Below are 23390 nucleotides of genomic sequence, written 5' to 3' on the forward strand. Positions count from 1 at the left end.
ACAGCCCTGACATATATGGTTAATTTGATTGCATACAAGGATGGATATTTAACTCTTAGCCCAAGGTAAAAATTCATCTAGGTACAGCTCTCTTTTCAGGCAACAACTGATTAACATTGTCACTTATAAAATAGCTCATTTTCCACAATTTCAGCTGTTAGGTCACTTCCTCACCTGTTAGTAAAATTTGTTTGATTCTTAAAGATCTCATTTGATTTTATCCGTGGAAGTTTTTTATTTCTAGAATATCTTGTCAGTGTGGTTTAATCAAACTAACAAAGCATTAAAATTCTGCATTAAAGAGCATGGCATCCTATGTTCAAAAAGACAAAATAAACAAATCTTCGATAGCTAATCACGGTTTGGCACTTAACCACAATTCTTAATTTAGTTCTTATCCATTAAAGCTTTCTTAGCTGATAAATTGGATTTCTTTGAAGCCTTTCATTGTCTGATTTTTTTTTTTAAATAAATGGTATTTATTTCAATCTACTTCTTCTCAATGCTTTCAAAATTCTAATACCTTTCCTCAATTTCATTACTATTTTTCATAACAGATGGCAATACATTCATTTTTGCAGTGGTTTCACTCATCAATTTCCATACAAAATGATTGTTTGTCACTCCTCCTTTATTATTTATTTAGTCGCTTTTGAAGAAAAGGGACCTATGTTTGATCACTCTCGAAATCATTAAAATATCGTTCAACACCTATTCTTTCTTTTGGAGGGAGGCTAATTTAAAATTTTACATTTGCATGTTTCTCTTCCATATGAAATTTTAAAATATTTATCAAATCATAAAATTGTAGTTTTTATGAAAACTATATAAATAAGACATGGCAAATAAAAAAAAAAAACATTTCATTCAAAATAAAATACTTACAGCCTAGTTATCTAGCATGATTAACTAATTGATCCTTGAACGTGTAGTAAGAATATCAAAGTGAACATAAAAAGATAATAATCATTCATTTTATTCAATCATACATTTTTTTTTTTTTTTTTTTTCCTGTACAACACAGAGGCATCATTACTATGCTCACTATAAAAACAACATGCTGAAAGACATTCATCTTCAGAAAATTTCATTTTATAATTTTATGTTTACATATATATTTCTTTCAAAAATATTCTGTTACAAAAATCATGTTTTTAATACATAAAATTACAAAGTTTGTGGCTTAGTTAAGGGAAGTCAAGAAAATTTCATACAGCAGTATTAAAATTAACCTTTCATATATTTCAAAATAATATACTTACATACATTAAAATTAGCATATACATACATATTTATTAAACAGCATGCAAAATTTAATCATATAACTTTTTAAAATATGAACAATTTTTTAATGTAAGAAACAGAATTTCTACAAAATACTTTTAAAAAATAACAAATAAGAAACACTTTTTTCCTCCTGTCAAAGTTCAATCTGAATAATCATGTATTAATAGTTCATAAAATTATACAAAATGCATATAATACAGCAGAATTTACAATTAAAATAATAGAAATGTTAAACATTCTGCTGAAAAAAAAAACAGGAGTTACATTTGTACAAGGTATAAGATCATTAAAAGGCAAACTTATTTGTACTATTTAATTCGTAAGAGTCCTATTAAAAGTTCTCTCATTGTCCTTATAAAATTACATCTCTTCAGCACCAAATCATAGTTACATTATGCAGCTTATTCTTACACTCTAGAAAAAATTCGAGACCTTTTTCTTTTATAAGAATTTTTTGTTGAATTATTTTACAATAAACAAACAGTATAACAAATTCACAGCATTTATTACTTGTTTTTTCACTTGAATCAATTTGTTTCAGTGCTCATTTAATAAAATGGTTATTTTTTAAATTAAGCATAAAACCTTTATATATATAGCTTCTAAAAGGTATATATTCCTCAAAATATTTTTCAGTTTTTTAATAAAGTATTCATAATTAGGCAGGTGACTGATATTTTTGCATACATTATGGAATGTATACTTTTTCAAAAGTGTATTCTTTTATTATATATAAATCTGATACTTGTAGTTTCAAAATAATATATTGAAACTTATACGTAATTTACAATTATTGTACCCCTATACATACTTGCATTGTGTTTACTGATATATAATTACTTTGCAAAAAGATTTTAGACTGGCAAATTAAAAAACTTAAATAAGTGTTAAAATATTTAATAATCTGACATATACAGTTAATTATTTTGCAATTTGCAGTAATAATTAATACTTTTCTTAAAAGTATTTAATTTTAATCAAATCTGAGCATAGTTGAATAAATTTGCTACATTGTTAATTTACTGTATAAAAGTCAACAAATTTTTATTCATCATAGCTTCACAAGAAACATAAATCATCAACATCATATCTACAACATTTCAAAAAGTGTCTATGATGAAATTATCTAATGCTTTTTAAAAAGCAAATGTGTTATTTCCTGTTTTTGAAGAGCACTATTTAACAAATAATTAGAGAATTACAATCAGGTGCAGTTACAACAACTAAACCACAATAAAAGTTATCATGGAAAATAATGAAAACTCTATTTTTTAATAACTTGTAAATATCTAATGTTTTTGCCAAAGGAATAATGCCAACAAATTTTGCTGTTAGGTTTAAGAACAGAAAAATTACCACATTATGACAATTATTGCCCTCTCATGTTGTTGTGCTCTTTATACTAAATGCTGCAACAATTTTACTGCACACTGGATGCATTTAAAAAATGAGAAGGTCTTCTACAAAACTGTCACTTCATTTAATAGGTGAAAATGATGTTGGACGTAACCATCGACTTCTCATTTCTCTAATTAATGGAACTAGAAAAAAGAAATTTTAGAAAAAGTTAACATTTTCCCCTAATTAAGTGCTAACGAAAAAATATTTTAAAAATGTAAACTTCAGAAAATTCTTATAATTCCGTTAATAGCAGAAAGACAAAGGTACATAGAAACCCTACACCTAATCTATTAATCTCTAGAAGAAGACATACTGGGATTTACAAATTGCAATATTTGCTTTTTGACAAAACTGCTTATTGAACATGAAACTATTTTTAGACTATGTAAGATAAGACTGATTGATGAGCCAGCTATGGTTTGTTAGTTTTAATACCTCAACCTATCTAATTGATGCAATAAGATATTCAGAAGTCAAAGAGAATAACTGATTTTTATTTTTTTAGATTTACTTATTCATCCAATTGTTTCTTTTCTTTTAGTCCACAAAGCATGCAACGATACTCTACCTAAAGGAATCGATGTATTCTGTATCATATTGTTAAAAATCAATTGGTACTTTTGATAATCCATAGCCCAGCCGAAAAGTCACGAGGAAAAGTATGTTGTTAAAAAGTTATGTAGCAACCCACTTTGCTAGTTTTGATTTTTCTGGTACACAGACTAACTTTTTGCTCTTGCCAGATGCCTTAATGTATCCCTTAAGAGTCTGACAATGTAAGAAGTTTGAAAATTGCATTTCTTCAATAGATAAAATAGGAGGAGAAAAAGGTCTTGTCTCTGCAGCAATACTTGACTATGCAAGCTAGAAGGGACCCTGTAAAGGGGTGGAGCAAGACATGGAAGGAGACAAATCAGCTCAAGAATATCCCGTGCCATGAGTTCGCGACACTGGGTAGACTATTAATGCCAAACATTCCAGAAAGCAGGTGAAATCGTCTCAGGCTCCTGACATGGCAAAATTCAGAATCCAGACCTTTACACTTTTGCATAATTAAGGATATGGCCTGCAAAAGGTCGAGTTTTTTTTTCCAGTATTTCATACGCAAAAATTCTGCAAAGTCAGCTGGATTGTTGGCTGCAGCTTTGTCACAGAATTTCCTATTCACTCTGCAAAGACAGCTACGTATTCGATTTTCAAATCAGAATGCAGGCTTCTATTTCTAATGAAAGGAAAAGGAACTCCTTTAATTACTCACAGTATTTTGTGTTATTTTGTTAAAAGAATAAAACTACAATGGTTGCATACTAAGTCACCAAGAAGTATTCATGTAGCAACACAGATGTGGATGTAGCACATGTCTGTTTTGATTACTTGTACAATGCAGAAAATGTACAAAGCTGAGTTTGTGCCATTCTCAAATTTTGTTTTTCCAAGTGAAAACAGGTTGTTGTATACATCAGAAAAACACAGCACAAAATGAAAGGATTCCTTGAAATAGGTAAGTATTTCATTACTGATGATTCTTGCTTTTTTATTGATTGCTTGCTCTTGTATAAATTTTTTAGTGAGCTAGCCTTTTGAAAATGGTTGTGCCTTTCGTGCATTAGTTTGGTGAAAAATTAATTGTCAACGAGTTTGCAAATGCTCTCCAAGGTCTGCAATCAGTTCCTAAATTTTTGGTGGGGGGGGATGCACATAAACAGATAATACTGATTTTGAGCTCATAATTTTTCATAAATATACTGATATAAATAAACTAAGCAAATCTATTTTCTCTTTTCTCATTATTAGACTTACATGCTGACTAAAGTATAACTAGTTTATTATCACTACATACTAATTAAAATATACGCTATTTTTAAGTATTAGGATATTTTAATGAACTAGTAAAAATACTAATTAATATAACATTTTAAATAATATTATTAATTTTGCAAGCTTATGTCAATTTTTATCAATTACAAACAACTTCTGCCATTTTCTGCTAACACAAAGCAAGCTTTGGGGGGGGAGCCATATATGGTATGGAGCAGCATAAATAAATAAAGCAGGTGGGTTACATAGATCACATTTATACACTATTACAAAAAATACTGCTTATAGAGCTGTAAGAAAAATATTTATTTTATACATATGAGGTGACTTAAAATTTTTTGAAGGAAATGAACAGGAAACCAGAAATTAAGTTAAATGAGTTATTTCAACTTTTTATTGTTTGAAAAATTAAATACAGTACAAAGTCTGAAATCCAGATGTACATTATCCAGAATGATCTAAATTCCAGACCTCAAAGCCACAAACTTTTTTTTTTTTTTTGGGGTATGCTTTAGGCATGCACATTTGATCTTTCCTTCCATAATAAAACAAGTGGAGATTTTCACTTAAAAATTCCGTTTCTTAATTTCACTTAGGCACAAAATAAAATACATTATGAAAAAAACAACCATGTAAGCAGAAATTTGTGAGATTAATAATTTGGCTGTGTAGCGGAGTGTCTGCTTGGCATTACATCTCAAACCGAAACATTCACCTATTTTATATCCCTGACACCGACCTGGCGAGTCATTATTTATTATATTTTGCTTTCATCACCCCATGTTTATCAATACATGAGAGCTTCAGTAATAACTTGTGCAGTGATGTCTAAACTTTTTTTTATATTAGTAATTGAATAACAAGAGTAAGGGAACCTTTTCTGCTAACATTACGCTTGATGATTATTATAGATTTTTAAATGCTCTAAGAAATGTTGACGAGGAAAAATTCAACAAAAATTTCTTTTCATATGCTAAAAATAGATTTTGTTAATGAAACTCATAAACTGATATGTTATTTACCATAAACCCACAAGCGGAAGCAGAATATGGCCACACCGGGTGGCAGAATTTAGGGAAGACACAATTTTTGGAATTTGGGGAAGCATCGAGCAGCAAAATTAAGGGATGAGAAGTTTTTTATAATTTATGGGGGAAAGCATTGGGATCCAAAGTTTAGGCATGGCAAAAATTTAGAACTTAGGAAGGTACTTTGTAGCAAAATTTAGAGACTGCACCAGGCGGTATCTAGCACCGGCCCTAGATAACTTAAGTATATGTGGGAGTTTATTTATTCAGGACTCAGATTAGTTTTCAGCATGTGCAAGAAATAAACATAGGTATAGTAAATAACTAGTACAATTCAGGCTTAATTCAGTACGCAATAGGAGCAAGACAAAATTTAGTGGAATAACTTGGCTTTTGACGCCAATCTTGTGATACACAGCCAATAATGTATAACGCACGCTCTTAAGCTAGGCTAAAATTATCTTAACTGATTCTAAGGTATTTCAGTTAATGTAGCAGACTGCGCTGCTCCTTAATCTTCTAATTTGATTCAGCTTATTATTTTTTGCAGACTGTTATTATTACAGCAATTTTATAAAAATTAAGCTTGGACTTTCGATTATATCGAAAATAGTTTCCAGTTCTGGAGCTGCTAAAGGATCTACAAAGCGAAAACCACGTTTCGATGTCCATTAAACAAAAAGTGGAATCGCTGCAAAAAATGGATAAAGGCATATCTGTCTCAAAATTATGTGAGGAGCATGACATTGGAAAATCAACTGTATATGACATAAGAAAAAGGAACTTTTTAATTTTTTATGGAAGCAACTTAAACAACTTATATTGAAAGAAATGTTTAATAAAGCAAACAAATAAATATTAAGCTTTTTTTTTTTTTTGTAAATTTTGATACCCTTTAGATCATAATTGATCTTTATTTCATAAATTACGATTTCATATTTTTAAATTATTAATTTCTGCATGCCATCTTACCAGATTTAAATTGATGATCTATTATTCGGAAAAATCCCCAACTCTGGAATCGCCGAAGTCCCGACGAACCTGGATTTCGGACTTTGTACTGTATAGTAATTTTCCAAGAGAGATTTCTCTGTGTATTATAGCGCTGTATTTAAAAGCCACACTTAGAGATACAGAAGAACTATGCCTCACTCTAGTAACTGATAATGACAATCCAATCTCAATGTGTTTTTTGCTTCTCGTGCAATCATTCATATGTAGCAGAACTTAGTTTATTTGGTATTTGTTTCCCATAATTAAAACTGATATGCGTGCTCATACTCAATTCATTGAATAAATTAATATAACAGCAGATGTGCTATACTTTCATGTACTGATATATGTGCAATTCATCATATGATCAAGCAGGCAAATTTGTTACGCACACTGCATAACCCATACTATAGCATACCTAAATTAAATCAGGATGCAATACTGCTATAGTCTATTACTTAAAGCTATTCAAAGCTGTTGACAGCTCTCCCCATCTGTGATTATAATGTGTGTTTTCGTCCTGCACAGCACTTATTCAAATCAGCCTTCATTCATGTGCTTTCATGAAGCAAAACATGCTAAACAGATATGAAAGGTAGGTGAAAAAATTAGGCGACTCAAATATCTGCTGCAACTGTTGTTCCCATGATTACGAGGCAAGTCAAATGGTGGAAATAACCTTGAAGTTCCTATTTAAAAGTAAGAAACTATAATGATACACACTAATGCCCCCAATAAAACTTTAAAGAATATTAATAAGTTAACATTACCTAGATTGATTATAAAAGAAGAAGAGTATCTGAACATTTTAGTCTTCCAGTGAATAATCTGCAGTTTAATAATGAAGCAGTTTTCATCAGACATAAAATCATGTATGCTCTCTAAAAACTTTTCTTACAGTACCATTACATATAAGAATTAACGATAGTATAACAGAATGTTTATATGAATAATGATGCTAACTTTACATGATTTGATGACATGTGCTATACATGCTTTTAAAACCTTTAAGATTTAAAAATGTTCATGTTCATCACTCTCTTGTACTTATATTTGTGTTTGTAATCAAAACGTGTAAAACTGGATCTAACTAAAAGGGCAGCATCTCACATCAGCTGCTGCTAGAATGTGTTGATAAATATATTCTTAGCTCCATATGCGTTGCTAGGGTCAAATAACATTAACATGTTTTGGCACTACTAACTGGAAGTGAGTACTAGAAGGAAGATTAAAAGTAAATTCAAGCCATTATTACAGATTTTCATCCTGGCAGATGATGCAGGTTATCATAATAATAATGTTTGCTGCATTTTATGGTCTGTTTGTTCTGGTATCATTTACAGGCTTTACCAAATTGGGAAATGTTTTAGCAATGTGATGCTTAATGCAACTTTCATTTCTGGATCTAAGAAATTGTTTCCACCACACGCATAGCAAATGAATCAAGCAGGATTAGAAATTTAGAATAAAGCCATTCTAATAACTTTCTCTTTCAAAGAGCTGTCTAATACATCTTCTAATTACATATTCCTTAATAATATCCATAAAAGAGGATAGAAAACCAGAATTTCACCATTGGTCATACAGGTATAGTCCCATCTTTTCTGTTATTTAGCCCAAAAAGTTTTACAAATAAGTTCATAAATGAGAATTTACATAAACTAAAATATGCTGAACCAGTGGCCGAAAGGTTAAAACTGTTGAATAGTACGAGTTTGATTTGGGTTCAAAGCCAGGCAAAAAAAAAAAAAAAAAAAAAAAAAAAAAAAGGCTTTCCCCATATGTATAGCATGAATCTCCTTTAAAGTCCTTCAGGAAGACATCATTGCATAAACATCCAGCACTGAAATATCCTTATAACATTTATACAGTATCTATAGGACTTATTTAATGCTACTAATCTTGCATAAATTGCTATTAATGCAACTACTTTTCTAATTTAAAATAATTTTGTCTAAAAACTTTATAATAGTAAAACAAAACTTATATTTTACATAACAAATGTCACGCAAATATATATCTTTTATCAACCTTTTGACGGTCATGTGTGTGTGTGTGTGTGATTATGGCAAAGCCTCGAGGGCTATCTGCCTAAGGGGAGGGATGCCTTCGTGGAGGACTTTCTAAGGGAAACTGGCTCATATACATGTTACACATGGGGAAAACCATTTTGACGGTCATGAATAAGCTCAGTTCACATTTCAGTTATGTACTGCAATGGGTGCAAACAAACCAGCTCACATTACAAATTTACAACTGGCATATTTGGGAAGAAAGAATAGCTTAATCTCACAACCACCGAAACATTAAAAGGAAATATACTCCTGTACTATTTACAAACATGTGCTGTTTTTTTCACCATTTTTATTTATAGCCAAAACTTAGATACTGAAAGAGTAATTTATTATTTTATTAAATTAGTTATGTTTGATTGCTTAAAAGTATGCTTTACTTCTAGGTACTTCATTTTTATCTTGTAACAGCTTTAAATATTGTTACTAAAATCTTGTAATTTTAAATAAATAATTTAAATAGAAAAACATTAAAATATATGTTAACGACAATGTTTGAAGTGCAGGCGTTTCGCACAAAGAATGTATTTTATTTTTAAATGTTCTTGTCTGTAAGTTGCCACTGAGTATTAAATAAAAATTATTGCCATGTTCCATCACTGGAGTTTGCTTCAAATTGCAAAAGAAGTATCACAGTCTTAATTATTTTGGAGGCACTGGCTGACATCGAATAATCATGCGTATTCTTATTTTATTAGTTCATTACTGAACGTAATATTAGTGTGTGTATGTGATTATGACAAAGCCTTGAGGGCTATCTGCCTAAAGGGTGGGATGCCTTTGTGGAGGACTTTCTAATGGAAACTGGCTTGCATACACGTCACACATGGAGAAAACAACGAAAATGCCCATGCAGTCAGCCCATTTGTGGGATTCGAACCTTGGACCGAACTACCAGTGTTCAGCGACTTTACCGCTGGTTGGCCTGAACGTAATATTAGTGATACCAGATTATTACAGTTAATATTGAATTGTCTTATTTTATTACTGTATTGGATATTATTTTTAATATTCATTTTAGTTGTTCAACAGTAGACATATATGTTGTTATTTTTATTTCAGTGATAATTAATGTGGTAGAGAGTATGAATTTCATATAATTTAAATATTTCACTTTCAAGGTTTGCATATTTAACAGAGTGCATTTAATTCTGTGATGCCTGACTGCATTAATTACTTAAAGTAATTGATTTGAGCTATTTCGAGGAAGTATAAAGAACACAGTGTTCATTAATTTTAAACATAGAAACAATGTCTTACTTAGGAAGAACTCTCAAGGAAGATTTGGAAAATCTCACGGCTGAACTGGGAGTTCATGTGACTGCAGATTTGAAAATAGTCGATTTAAAACAGAAAATTGTTGAAAGCAGAGATTATGACAAAGTATTCGTCAAAGAAGTCTTAAACACAATAATACAAGAACAAAAAGAGAGGGAGGAAAGAGAAGAACGTAGGAGGCAGGAAGAAGCAGAAGAGCTGAGAAGGAAAGAACAGTATGAATTAGATGGATTAAGACTTGAAGCAGAGACAAAGTCTCAAACTACTAGGCAGGTCTGGCCGAAAACGGAGCTGCGTCACCTTATGCAGAAATTCGATGACAAGAAAGGAGATATCAGTCTATATTTGCTACTGTTTGAAAGGCAAGCAGAATGGGCTCAAATTGATAAAGAAGAATTTGTATCTCATTTATTAGGAATACTTCCTTACGAAGTAACACAGTTAATAGCTAGTGAACCCTCCGATAAAGCTAAAAACTATGAACACATGAAGAATTTATTGTTAAGATGGTTTAAGCTAAGCCTGGAAAAGTTTAGGCAGAAATTAATGAAACATCAAAAGAGTACCGAATCCACATGGGTTGATTTTAACTATGAAATAGAAAATTATTGCAAAGAATGGGTGACTGGTCTAGGAGTTGAGACATTTGATCAATTGCTAGATTTGATGGTGATCGACCAACTTAAACATCGAGTTCCTCCTGAAATTCGAGATCATTTTCTTGATGAGTGGGTAGAGATGATTTCATTTAAAAAATTAGCTGAAAAACTTGATGCCTGTGAAAACGTTCGCAGAAACATTAAAAAAAGACAACTGCTTTCCTTATGCTGAACGTGGCAAAAGCCTTTGACCACGTATGGCATAACAGACTTATCTACAAGCTCGCTTCCCTCGATCTCCCCAGAGAAACGATTTTGAATCTTCACTCCTTTCTAAGTGATCGATCCTTCTATGTCAGGCAGGGCGATGTTTATTCTGAAAATACATGAATTAAAGCCGGCGTCCCCTAGGGAAGCATCCTTGGGCCTATTCTCTATTTTATATATGTTAAGGACTTCCCAATGATTGAAAATACAAACTGCATCAGCGCCTGCTACACGGACGATACCGCCATTCTTTCTAGTTCACTTAATCCACGACATGCCATGATCAGAATACAAAACCACACGCACGAGATAAAGGAATGGTGTCGCAAATGGAGGTACAGAAGGTAGGATAGATGACACAGAAGAAAAAACAGTGATGCAGATCTCACCCTCTTTAATGAAACAGTAGCCAAAGTCAGAGAGGCTACATATTTGGGAGTTCGTTTTAATGGTTTGCTTACATGGCATCCTCACATTTCCATGACCATCGGAAAAGTCACAGGAGTCTTTAGGAAGCTCCGGAGCTTTCTTGAAGCCTTCTCACCATTGGATCTTGCTCTCAAGAAGCACATTTACACATCAATATTAAGACCTATCCTTACATATGCTTCCCCTGCATGGTGATCTGTTCTCACCTCTGTATTAAATAAATTGCAGATTTTCCAAAACAACTACTTAGGAAAAATCACAAGAGCCCCCTGGTTCGTCCGCAATGAACAGCTACACAGAGACCTTAAACTGCAAAGTCTGGCGTTACTCATCAATAAATTAAATAATAATTTTTTCAAGAAAGCCATCACCAACGCGGAGATAAATTATTCAGACAATTTTAAGTACGAGCTCCTAGAAATTGACATCAATTTAAGCTATGCAACCCACATTTATCGGAATTCCCTATAAATACTCTTAATTTCTTCCAGCCAATTTCGAAGTTTCAAAGCATGACAATTTCATTTACACTGGCCTGGGCCACATCTACACAATCTTCCTGCAGTTCCTTGTCAAGGTCTTCCCGCGAAGCACTGTATGTTATGTCTCCCCTAACCGGGGTTATTTGAAGTGCCTGTAATAGCGGGATATAATTCCTGCTGAAACAGGCATATCAAAAGTATCAAAGTTCAAAAAAGGCCTGTAATGGATCGGCATAGAGAAAGATACAATGCACTAACTCATAGTAAAGTGAGTTCAGATAATAAAATAAAACTGAAAAAAAAAATTGTCATCAGGATTTAATTCGCAAAGCTAGTTCCATAGACCTAGAAGTCCGCGTCCAGATGATAAATATGAAAAACGAAAGGTGCCACAATGTTATCAGTGAGGATCCTATCAGCATTTAAGATCCCAATGTTAAAAACTTAAGCATAGTACTGAATCTCCTGCTAATCTTAATAGAATTAGTGCAAAACCAGAAGATAAATTTATATTACCTTATACTAGTATGGGTTACGTAAATGGTCATAAAATTCCTATATTAAGGGATACAGGTGCAAGTATTGATACAGTTTGTCGCAATATATCACACCGGAAATGCTGACAGGTGAAAATGTGTGGGTGCAACGCCATTAGATTTGAATCCAACCTGTTTACCATTAGCAGAGGTTGAACTAAATTGCGATCTTGGGCGAGTAATGACTAAGGCTGCAATTATTAGAAATGAACTCGACATAGGAAGGTATTTATTCCGGCAATCGAACTTTTGCACTGTTGAATAAACAAAGAAAGGAACCTGATAGTCGTCCTCATAAGGTTAATGCCATCTCTACTAGAGCTCAAAGGAAAACAAAAATAACTGAACGTGATGAAGAGAAGCTCTTGGAACCGATGGAGGAAGAAATTGAAGCATCCAGAGATGTCTTTGAAGAAGAAATTAAATTACCAGAATTAAACATGGAAGATGATGCTCTTGTGAAAGTATTATACATTGACTCAAAAAAGGTTGAAAGTAATGGCGTACATATAATTCCTGAAAGTGCAGAAACTGAATTAAATGTGCAAGATAAAATGTCGAAAAGAAATTACTATGTGAAAAGAAGAATTTATTTTATTGTTTTTCCTTTACTTTTTTGTTTGCGTCTTTTCAATTTTTGTTTCCGAACTTTTTAAATTTTCCCATGGCCTGTGCACATTTGTGCAGCAAACTGTCACATCTACCTATAAATCGATCACACATAAATTCGAAGATGTTCACGAAAATTTGAAAAATGATAAAAGAAGTTAATATTGAAAATCCTTTTGCAATGCAACTTTATCATCATTCTTTTGTTTTCGATTTAATATCAAAGGTGCTAATAATAGATGAAGAAAACAACTGTCGAAAGCAAATGGCAATTGAATATTATCCAAAAGGCACAGATGAACTGAAGAAAGCCTTTGCTGTGAATTATAGCCGAGGAACTGGTCCAACATGGAAGAGATCTAGGCGCTGTTAAGAAAAAAAGGAAGACTAATTTTAATACTGTTCATTTTCTTATTATTCACATTCTATTTAAATGTGGTGTAAAACTATTTGTTGAAAACTTAAAATTTTGGTTTAAACTTTGGAACTTATGAGAGAAATTACTTTCTCTTAAAATAATTGAGGAGGCCGAGCTCATAAACTTTAGAATTTTACAGAACTTTTCCCTTTGGAAAAAGTCTCTCCGTTGGGGGGAGAGGTTGTAACAGCTTTAAATATTGTTATTAAAATCTTGCAATTTAAAATAAATAATTTAAATAGATGAACATTAAGGTATATGTTAAAGGCAATGTTTGAAACACAAGCTCGACAGCCACGTGAAGAATGTATTTATTTTATTTTTAAATGTTAGAATATGTTTTCTCTTCTTGTTTGTATGACACCTTTTTGAGTGTTAAATAAAAATTATTGCTGTGTTCATCAATGGAGTTAGCTTCAAATTGCGAAAGAAGTATCACACTCTACATAAAGTACATTATACGGTTTTTCCATATATTTAATCTATATCACTATGCATACATATAATCTACATAACTGTTTTTAGAATGTTTTCTAGAACATTTTCTAGAAATCAGAAGCATTTGTAAGCTCATCATTAAAATGATTTCCAATTGTCAAATATAATCTGGTCTCTAATTGTTGAATAAGCAGAATATAGCAATAAACTAAATTTAACTTTTAATCTTCATGCAAATAACAATAAATTAAACATATTTTACACACCAGTGTAAGCAACGCATTCATCCCAGCCAGGTTTCCTCCAAGCTGCTTCTCGAATTTCTTTCCTACTCAACAGATCTTTATAACCTGAAAAGGGAGAGATTATATTTTTAAGAAAATTAACAAAATTACTTGTTTAACTACATAAAAAAGAAGGCACACTATAGAAATCCATTTTGATGCAAATCAAACAAATTAACATGATTAACCATAATTAAATTAATAAGAAATATATGATTTTTATGAATAATTTTGACATTTCTAAAACATCAAACAAGAACTCATTCCATAAATTAGTACTAATGTTAGTAATTTTCTTTAAAATTTTCATAGTTTTGGGGATGTCCTGACTTATGCATACATGAAATATTTGCATACCGTTTGGGAGGGAAATATATTAATGGGAAATACTCTTAAATTAAAAAAGAAACTTACTCCAAATATGATGAACCATATAAAGTTGGCCAATTTGAGAAAAAAATCCAGCAACTGCACTACTTTTCCTATAACTTATTCCTCTGGCCCTAGTTAAAAATAATTGAAATTAATACAGGTTCAAGATAACAACACTGATTTACATCATGTTTAATCACATTAAGAAACATAACTGAACATATGCTATAAATAAAAGACTTACCAATTATTACCCCATTCTATCATAGTACCAGGCTGAAAGATAAATTACACTTCTAGAATGCATGAATATAAAATTACACACATTTCATGTGAAATAATTGGGCAAAAATCATATCAGAAGTATTATTTTCAATCTCTTTAACCAAAATAAAAAGATTATATAGTACTTGAATATTTTGTTGTTGAAAATTTTCAATAATGTCACTAAACTGTTCAGTTTATAGGTAATAATGCATAAGTGCAACATCATAATGCACTCATAAAAGCTTTGCTTTGCTTTTATGCAACCTTGATCTTCAGTAAGCAAAGTTATGTTTATGCTTCATAAGGAAGTTATATGTTAAAAGGAATAAACTTGGGACCTGCTTCTACAGAATGGCAAGCACTGGAGAATTTTCAATATAGCAGGATTGGTTACACAGATCTCATATTCAAAACATTCACAGACTTCAGAATTCATCAAAATAGTTCAATAAAAAACATTGTTGAAGAGCACAACAATTAGATTTGTATTTAAGTGAATTTATGCAGTATTGTGTTCATAAAGGATGTGCCAGTTTTGTTATTTTACATTTTATTACCAATTTTTTAGTGCTAGTTAGCTAGTTTGATGCTAAACTAGTGCTTGTTTAATTAATGTAGTTAGTTAGAGTCATGCTAGTTTTAATGAAACCCTTTGTCAGATAAATGTCAAAGCTTGAGCTTGCAGTTATTTAAGTTTAGGAGCCATATTTGAAACCTGTATTTGCTAAATACATAATTAAATATAGAGTGATTATGTAACTAACTAAAGAGCAGTTTTTTCCTTCAAACATTCACCAGAATTGTTGGTACAGTTGTGGCAGTATATTTGCTAACTTTCGTGGTCGATGGAAAAATATATTAGTACCAGTTATATACATTTCCAGGACTGCTCTAATAACACCAGAACAGATGATGTGAAAAACGTAACCTTTTAATATGTTTCGAAGTAATCCCCATCCGTCGTAATACACTTCTGTGCTCGGCTGTATAAGTTGTGGTGTGTGTGTTGAGTTATGGCAAAGCACACAAGGGCTATCTGCCTAAGGGGAGGGATACCTTTGTGGAGGACTTTCTAAGGGAAACTGTCTGGTATACACGTTATACATGGAGAAAACCACGAAAACGCCCATGCAGCCAGCTTATTCGTGGGATTCGAACCTCGGACTGAACTACCAGTGTTCAGCGACTTTACCGCTGGGCCACTGGTGGGCCCTGTATAAGTTGTGGAAACGACTTTTAAAGTCCTCTTTTGGAAGGCTCATCAATGTTGATATTATGTTGCATGATAACGCCCACCCCCACATTGCGTTCCCAGTGAAGAGGTTTTTGGTCAAGCATGAGGTCGTGGAGCTGCATCATCTGCCATACTCTCCTGACCTGCCCTCCACAGACTTCTTTTTGTTTCCCAAACTAAAAACTGTGATCAAAGGAATACACTTTGTGGATGTTGAAGACATCAAGAAGAATGTGACGTTGACATTGAAGAGCCTTCCAAAAAAGGACTTTAAAAGTTGTTTCCACAACTTATACAGCCGAGCACAGAAGTGTATTACGGTAGATGCGGATTACTTCGAAACATATTAAAAGGTTACGTTTTTCACATCATCTGTTCTGGTGTTATTAGAGCAGTCCTGGAAATTAATAGCCACACCTTATAATATATATTGATAAATAGTTCACACAAATAAAAAAAAGACGGCAGTAATGAAATTCATTAGCAATATACAATATGACTGTTAAAATCATAAAATGCATATTACTACATTTATGAAAAGTATGACAACTTTTTTTATGAAATCCTCAAGTATTAATGTATAATTTAAGATTTCAATTATGCTAAAAATTGTTATGAAAAGTAAATTTGCTTCTCTGCAGAGGTCAACCTTCAAAATTCAATCAATGTACATAATAAAACTGACAAAAAGCATTCTATAAAATATTCAACAATCTGGTATTTCATACACACATTTTTAATTTCATGGAATTCTTCAAAAATACTTACAAACTGATTTTAATCACTTTTATCAAAATTTAAAATTTTTTCTTATTATATTGCAGGGTACTCTTCTATTAACAGGATCAGATTCAGAAATGTCTATATATATGTATGTGAATGTATATGTGTATACACACACATGGACATACATACATACATTTCTGAATTTGGTCCTGATAACAAGGAGTACCCATTGCAGTTATGTTATACTTGCTATACTAAAGATTACCATAACAAATTTAGACAAAACAATTACAAAAAGGGGGTAGCAGGAATCTCACAAATATTTTACTTCTAAAAAAAAAAAAAAGAGCCTACTCTTGCTAACTCAAAATAAGTTGTTTCTCTTTCTTTCTTCTTCTTCTTCTTTTTTTTTAAACATAAAAAGGTATTTTAATAATTCTACATTATTAGAAATAAATGTTATTAATGATGTTCATGGCATAACATAAGCTTTTGTGTGGGAGGAGACTTTTTGCACACTAACAAATTTTTTTTTTTTTTTTGCAAAAAATTGTACCAAAAATGAAGTCCTGGTAAAATTACTTTTTTAATACTAGAGATATATGTAAGGTCTTATGTATCACTGGCAATACTGCTGATTTATCATGGATACAATTCTGAAATAACAGACATTTCAAAGAAGGAAAAAACACGCAATATCTTGAAAGCTTGAAATTTCATATTTAGAACCTACTGAATTTTGGTATGATTAAAATACCAATAACATGAAAATACTGTGAATAACATACATACTTTTAAAACATATGACCTAATTTCATACATGCTATTACGATTCTGAGGCTCAGGATCACCCCAGTAACTGAATGGCAGCATATACTGATTCGTTCGAGATATAATGTTCTTGACTAGACTCTTCGACAAGGAAAGAAGCTCTTGATCTTCACGGAACAATGACAATACTTCATTTGCATTTACATAGCCTTTGTTATATCTCCATATATGGACTGAAATATAAAAAGTTTTGCAAATAAAATAGAAATTTTAAAGGACATTAGAAATTAGAAGGCATTTACAATTTAAATAAATTTGAATCTAACTTCAACTATACAAGTATTTCACAATAAATAAATTTTCGTTTAAAAAAAAATTCATTGATGAGCTTCTTCTGCATTATTTTCATATATATACTCTGCATTTATGTAGCACTTTTGTTTGTCAGCTAAAAATTTTTTATTAAAAAAAACTTAATTGGTTTGAAACTTGTATTTAAAACTCACAAAACCATTAATGAGCTAAAAGAAGAACAATCATTTATAGTTTAATAAAGACAAAAGATTAAATAATTCTCTTTACAAAAATCCAACTGTAATTTTATATCACAAATAATTAATGCATGTGCATCTATAAAATGGATTCAAATAAAAAAATTGCTTTGTCAAAAGCCATTATCTTTATCAGTTTATCAAAGGCACCCTGCACTGCTATTATTTGTGAGATAAAAGCTTAAATGAAGTTTTTAAAGAGAATTATTTAATCTGTAGTTCTCTAAACTATATGATAATTCATTTTAGCTCGTTAATAGTTTTACCGGTTTTAAATAACAGCTTTATATACTATATATAGAATCCTTTACATTTTTTATAACTTAAAAATTAATTAATTCTTGGCATTTTCAATACTGATGATGTTTTTAATATCCCTTGAAATCTTTTTAATATGCTTCATGATTCTGGTTTGTGTTCAGCATAGTTTTGAAATGGTTGTCATATTAAACTATGGGAAACAGTATCCCTCAATATTATCATTGAATGATTATGTTTATTATGCAAAGTGCAACTGTATTTATAGTAATAGCTTACAAAGTAGGGATAAGGTTACAAGAGACAAAAACCACCTCCCTAAATGAAATATTAGCTATTGTTTTAAGAAGGAATAACAGATTAATGAATTTAAATCTAATTTTCATCAAAATATTCTGCACCTTCAAGAAGACAGATATCTGTCATATTTCCTCAGGATGCATAAAACTTTTCTAAAACATTAATTTAAGGCTAAATATTGAAAATTTTAAAAATGACCAGATGACAGACCAGACAAGCATAATTCACAAATAATAATAATTACAATATCAGTGCATATTATAGTAATTATAACATGATTAATGTTACTAAATTGATCTTGATTTCCAATTTCCACTCGCCAGCTTCCCACTAATTCTGTCTGTTCGGACTTTTTCTGTAAAGTCTGGGTTAAAGCTTCACTGGAAAAAAGAGGAACACAGAAATATAGGGAAAAATATGACAAGAAATTCTTATAATTCAAGCACATACACAGACAAATCAATTACTGTTCAAATGACACAGAAAAACTGCCCTGTCAAATTGTCCTCATTAGTTTTATTTCACAATTTTTTCTAAATACTCAGTTCATTTTTAATTATTTTTTACATGACCCCTTCTAACAGAAATATATTAAATAGACAGCCAGATACCAACTTCTTCAGCAGATGCTAGGTATACATTCACTATTACAATTATTTTCTTTTTGCTCAGTGTACCATGAACAACCTAAGTTATTTAGTAGAAGTCCTTCATTTGTTCCATACTTTCTTGCCCAAAGTTGTCTTTAATGTTCATATGAAATTGCTAAATTTCTAATTTCTCCATAAATTCAAAAAATTTCCAATAAAAGATGAAACTTAATTTTAATATAGTGTTTGGTACTTATACACAGAGCTATCAGATCATGTGGTTTTCTCATATTTGCTACTTTTGAAAAACCTGTGCTACTAAAATTTATGCCTACAATTTCGTGAATTTTTGCAATTTTATCAATTCCTTGTGTTACTTTACCTTTTTAATATATCACAAAATTCGTAAAGAAATGTACCTATAGAAATTATTATTAAAAAGAAATAATTTAGTTAAATAAAAGTATTAATTGGCAATTCTGTGATCATGGTACGTGGCACTCAATACCAATACTAATAGTTTGTATTTTAGTGTGCTTCATTGGTTACTTTATTTCATATTTCAATGAGCTATTCATAAAACTCCAAAATTTAAGTCAGATTATATGCTTTGTTAAATCAGGGCTGGTGCAACTGATGTAGTCACAGTGGGCAGCAGAAATTATGAGATAAAACTTTTTGTAATTTAGAATGCAAGTCCAGCAGTAAAATTTAGGGATGGCAAGCATTCTGGTGAAAAATTAATTGGCTATGAGTTTTCAACTAGTCTCAAAGTCAGCAATGAATTCAGGACTTTTCAGTGGCCGAGTCGATAATAAGATAGTACCAAACAATCAGTATTTTCTATGAAAAGTACTTAAAGTGTAAGCAGTTTAAGGAAATTTTATCCACTACTTACTATTCTTTTAAGTATGGTTCGATGCAGTCTGGCTTTACATCATGAACTGAAATAAAAAATTATAAATTCTGAATACAAAATGACTCATTAGTTTTATTCAGCATGAGCACATAGTTTTTACATGTTAGACATTCATTTTACATAAATATAGCATGTATACTCTTCACAGGTAGCATGAAAAACTATTGGCACAAAAGTATCAAGAAATAATGTAATTTCAATCACATTCTTAATAAATTGATTTAATACGAAAGTACAGAACTAATTTTTAGTGTAAAAAGGAAATAATTCAAGGGGTGTCAGCTCCATTTCTTTTCCACAGAACATGGAAATCTTGGCTGCCAATACTACTTGGGAACAGAGCAGGTAAGCTTCTACCAAAGTGCTTAAAATCAAAAGTTAGAAAGCCAGCCTTGTTTGGAAGCAATGATTAAGTCCTGGCATATAATAAATAGCAATCAATGATCCTTATCCACTAATGTTATTAAAAATAATTGCATGCCTACTTATAAAATAAAATTAACACACTTAAAGAAAAAACAACTAAACTCGCTTTGTTCAGATTGTTACTAAAGTGTGGGAAACAAAAAATTCTAAGAAATATTGATAGATTTACTAGGTGACAAAATGATTTTTTTTTTATGATAAAATCCTAAAAATGAACCATGGCAGAATAGAATGTGATGAAGAATTGTGTACAGATAGTTTGTCGAATTATTCCTGCTAGGAGCTTAGTGATGATCAAATTATATAACATCCTAGGACTTTTTTTCTGACCAAGAATTTCACACAGTTCTGATTCAAGTCCAGATTCAGATGATTCCGATTCTGAAGAATGGTCATCAGCATACAATCCACCAGCCTTGGCGAGTTTTTAAGCCGCCCAGGAATAAATACAAAAAACATTCCAGATAGTGTAGCATACATAGTACATACAGTCAAAAGTCGTTAATTCGGACCTCAAAGCTACAAACTTTCTGCGCATGCGTCACGTTGACGCATGTGCATAGGCGTTTACGTGTGCATGTAAGACCTTTACGGCTGCGAATATGTGTGTGCGCATGCAAGTTTAATGTACAATGGACGGTATAAGCTAAGCTAAAAGTATCTAATTCAGTTAATGTTGCAGATTGTGTTGTTCCTTAATCTTCGAATTAGATCCGACTTATTATTTTTTGTAGACTGTTAGAGCAATTTTATAAAAGTAAGATTGAACTTTTGATTATGTCAAATAGAATTTCTGATATATATTTACTAATATGTAAAGGATCTACAAAGCGAAAGTATGTTTCGAAGTCCATTAAACAGAAAGTGGAATTGCTGCAAAAAATGGATAAAGGCATATCCTTTGATTATCTAATCATTCCAAAATATATTTTTCAATTTCACGCTGCTCTGCGGGGGGAGGGAAACGACGCGGCGAACAATGAATTGGAAGTTGATCTGTCAGCACTATCCTTATCTTCAGGGCAGATGTTTTTATTTTATTTGGCTTATAATTCCTTACTAAATGCAGTATTTCATCTCGATGTACTCCGTCTTTGATATGATTTAAATCAAGTTCCTCGTCATTATAATTCACTTCCCATAGTGAAGAAAGTGACGCAGAGGTTATTGAAAACGAAAAAATTTCGATTGACAAATTAGTCGGTATTCTCGACTCAGCAATTATAGGACTTGAACAGCGGAACTTCGTAACTAAACAAGAAATTATGTCTGTTTAATAGAATTAAAGAGAAAGTATTATCACATGAAACGAAGCAACTTAAACAACTTACAATGAAAGAAATGTTTAATAAAATAAACAAATAAATATTAAGCTTTTTCTTTTTGTAAATTTTGATACCCTTTAGATCATAATTGTTCTTTATTTCATAAATTACGGTTTCATATTTTTAATTTTATAATTTCTGTATGCCATCTTACCAGATTTAAACTGATGATCTATAATCCCGAATCGCCAAAGTCCCGACGAGTCCGGATTAACGACTTTTGACTGTACTAAAATATCAAATTTATTAAAAAAAAAAAAAAAGAAAACAGCGAACATGAGACAATAAAACTGCATCAGTCTATTATTGGCTGGTCACAGTCCCAGCTGCAAGCACATGTAGGGGCAAGCAGCCATTGATCATGATGTCGGCCCATACCATACTACCACATCATGCATTGGTCCCCTTTTTTGGGTTATTATCTGAACAATAAGCAGTACCACTCTTAAGCCAGATTAGATGGCATTTACAAGCCAATGAGAGATTGAAGCTACTCTTATCGGAGAATACTATGCTATCCCAGTCCTATTCAGTCTAACTGTGGTGCTCATTGTGGTATATTGAAATTACAGGACTTAATCATAATCAAAAGCAGAACTCGCACGCCAAGCGAGTGTGAACTGGTATTGAGACTAAAAAAGTTGGTTTTGGTTTTGTAGGGGGTTAATACAGAGAGGATGTTTTCTGTATAAATAAAAGTGTCTTGTGAAATGAATATATAATGACAACCCAACAAACTGGTGATGATAGCTGCAAAAAAGTAAAGTAACAAAAAGAAGAGGGAAAGCGAAAAGCTTTATAGCGACCGGATAATCACGTTTGGTTTCGGATAAGGAATTTTCTGAAGACAGCCTCAAAGTAAAAGTTTTATAGTTATTTTTTTTGATTGAATTAAACATGCAGCAGCTTGTAACTGAATTGACAGAGCAAAATAAAGCTCTCATGGACAAACTTACTTCAGTTATTACTCCACGAACTGATAATTCGAAACTTTCCGTTAAGTTCGAAAAATATAACAAACACGATATTTATTTAATAATTTTATTAATTTGATGCATTTTTAGAAAGATCTGAAAGTTGCTTAGATATGCAAAATGTTTCAAGAGATAAATGTGGGAAAGTACTGATTTCTAGTTTGTCTGGAAAAATATATAGTCTTTTAAAAAAATCTTGCTGGCTCCTGATAATCCTTCCGATAAAGATTATGATGTGTTAAAAACAACATTAAGGAACCATTTAAATCCTAAGCCACTTATAATACCTAGCAGACATGCATTTTCAAATTGAATAGAGCACAAAGGGGGGGGGACAATTAACATATAAAAGGTTAGGATCACTCACCATATCATGTGCTTACGATCGGAACATGCTAAATAGGATGCTGTGGGATGTGTTTGTTAGTGGGCTAAGAGATAGGATTATTCTACATATAATTTTTGAGCAGTATTATATTAATTTAGATTAGGGGTCTTCAACCTTTCACGCTCAAGGGCCACATCAATAAATTCATAAAGATCCATGGGCCACATGTCTATCCAAAAAAAAAAAAAAAAAAAAGTGTAGTCAGAAAATTTATATAAAAAAAAGGAGGTTTCTTTTGCAAGACTACGATGAATTCTAAGCTAAGACATAGTGTTACAGATTTGTATGCACATACATTGGCTCCAAAACGTCAAATGGAAATCGAATGAAAATATTTTGCAACTTTTTTT

The 23390-nt window shown here is 31.5% G+C and overlaps 1 protein-coding gene across 1 annotated transcript in view; it reads right to left on the minus strand.

Annotated features, from left to right (window-relative positions):
• Positions 1 to 960: 960 nt before the first annotated feature.
• Positions 961 to 23390, minus strand: part of LOC118190865 (protein NipSnap-like) — a 34050-nt gene continuing 11620 nt past the window's right edge. Inside the window, exons 3-9 of the mRNA XM_035361652.2 lie at positions 19907 to 19952; positions 18707 to 18798; positions 17331 to 17542; positions 14556 to 14587; positions 14354 to 14442; positions 13922 to 14005; positions 961 to 2828 (exon numbers count right to left, since the gene is read on the minus strand). Coding sequence (XP_035217543.1) covers positions 2764 to 2828; positions 13922 to 14005; positions 14354 to 14442; positions 14556 to 14587; positions 17331 to 17542; positions 18707 to 18798; positions 19907 to 19952 — 620 coding nt within the window. The 3' untranslated portion in view covers positions 961 to 2763. The remainder of the gene's footprint in view (positions 2829 to 13921; positions 14006 to 14353; positions 14443 to 14555; positions 14588 to 17330; positions 17543 to 18706; positions 18799 to 19906; positions 19953 to 23390) is intronic.

Source organism: Stegodyphus dumicola, chromosome 9 (genome assembly GCF_044657685.1).
Source record: "Stegodyphus dumicola isolate Sdum_Otavi_A_Nest chromosome 9, ASM4465768v1".
Taxonomy (NCBI): Eukaryota; Metazoa; Arthropoda; class Arachnida; order Araneae; family Eresidae; genus Stegodyphus; species Stegodyphus dumicola.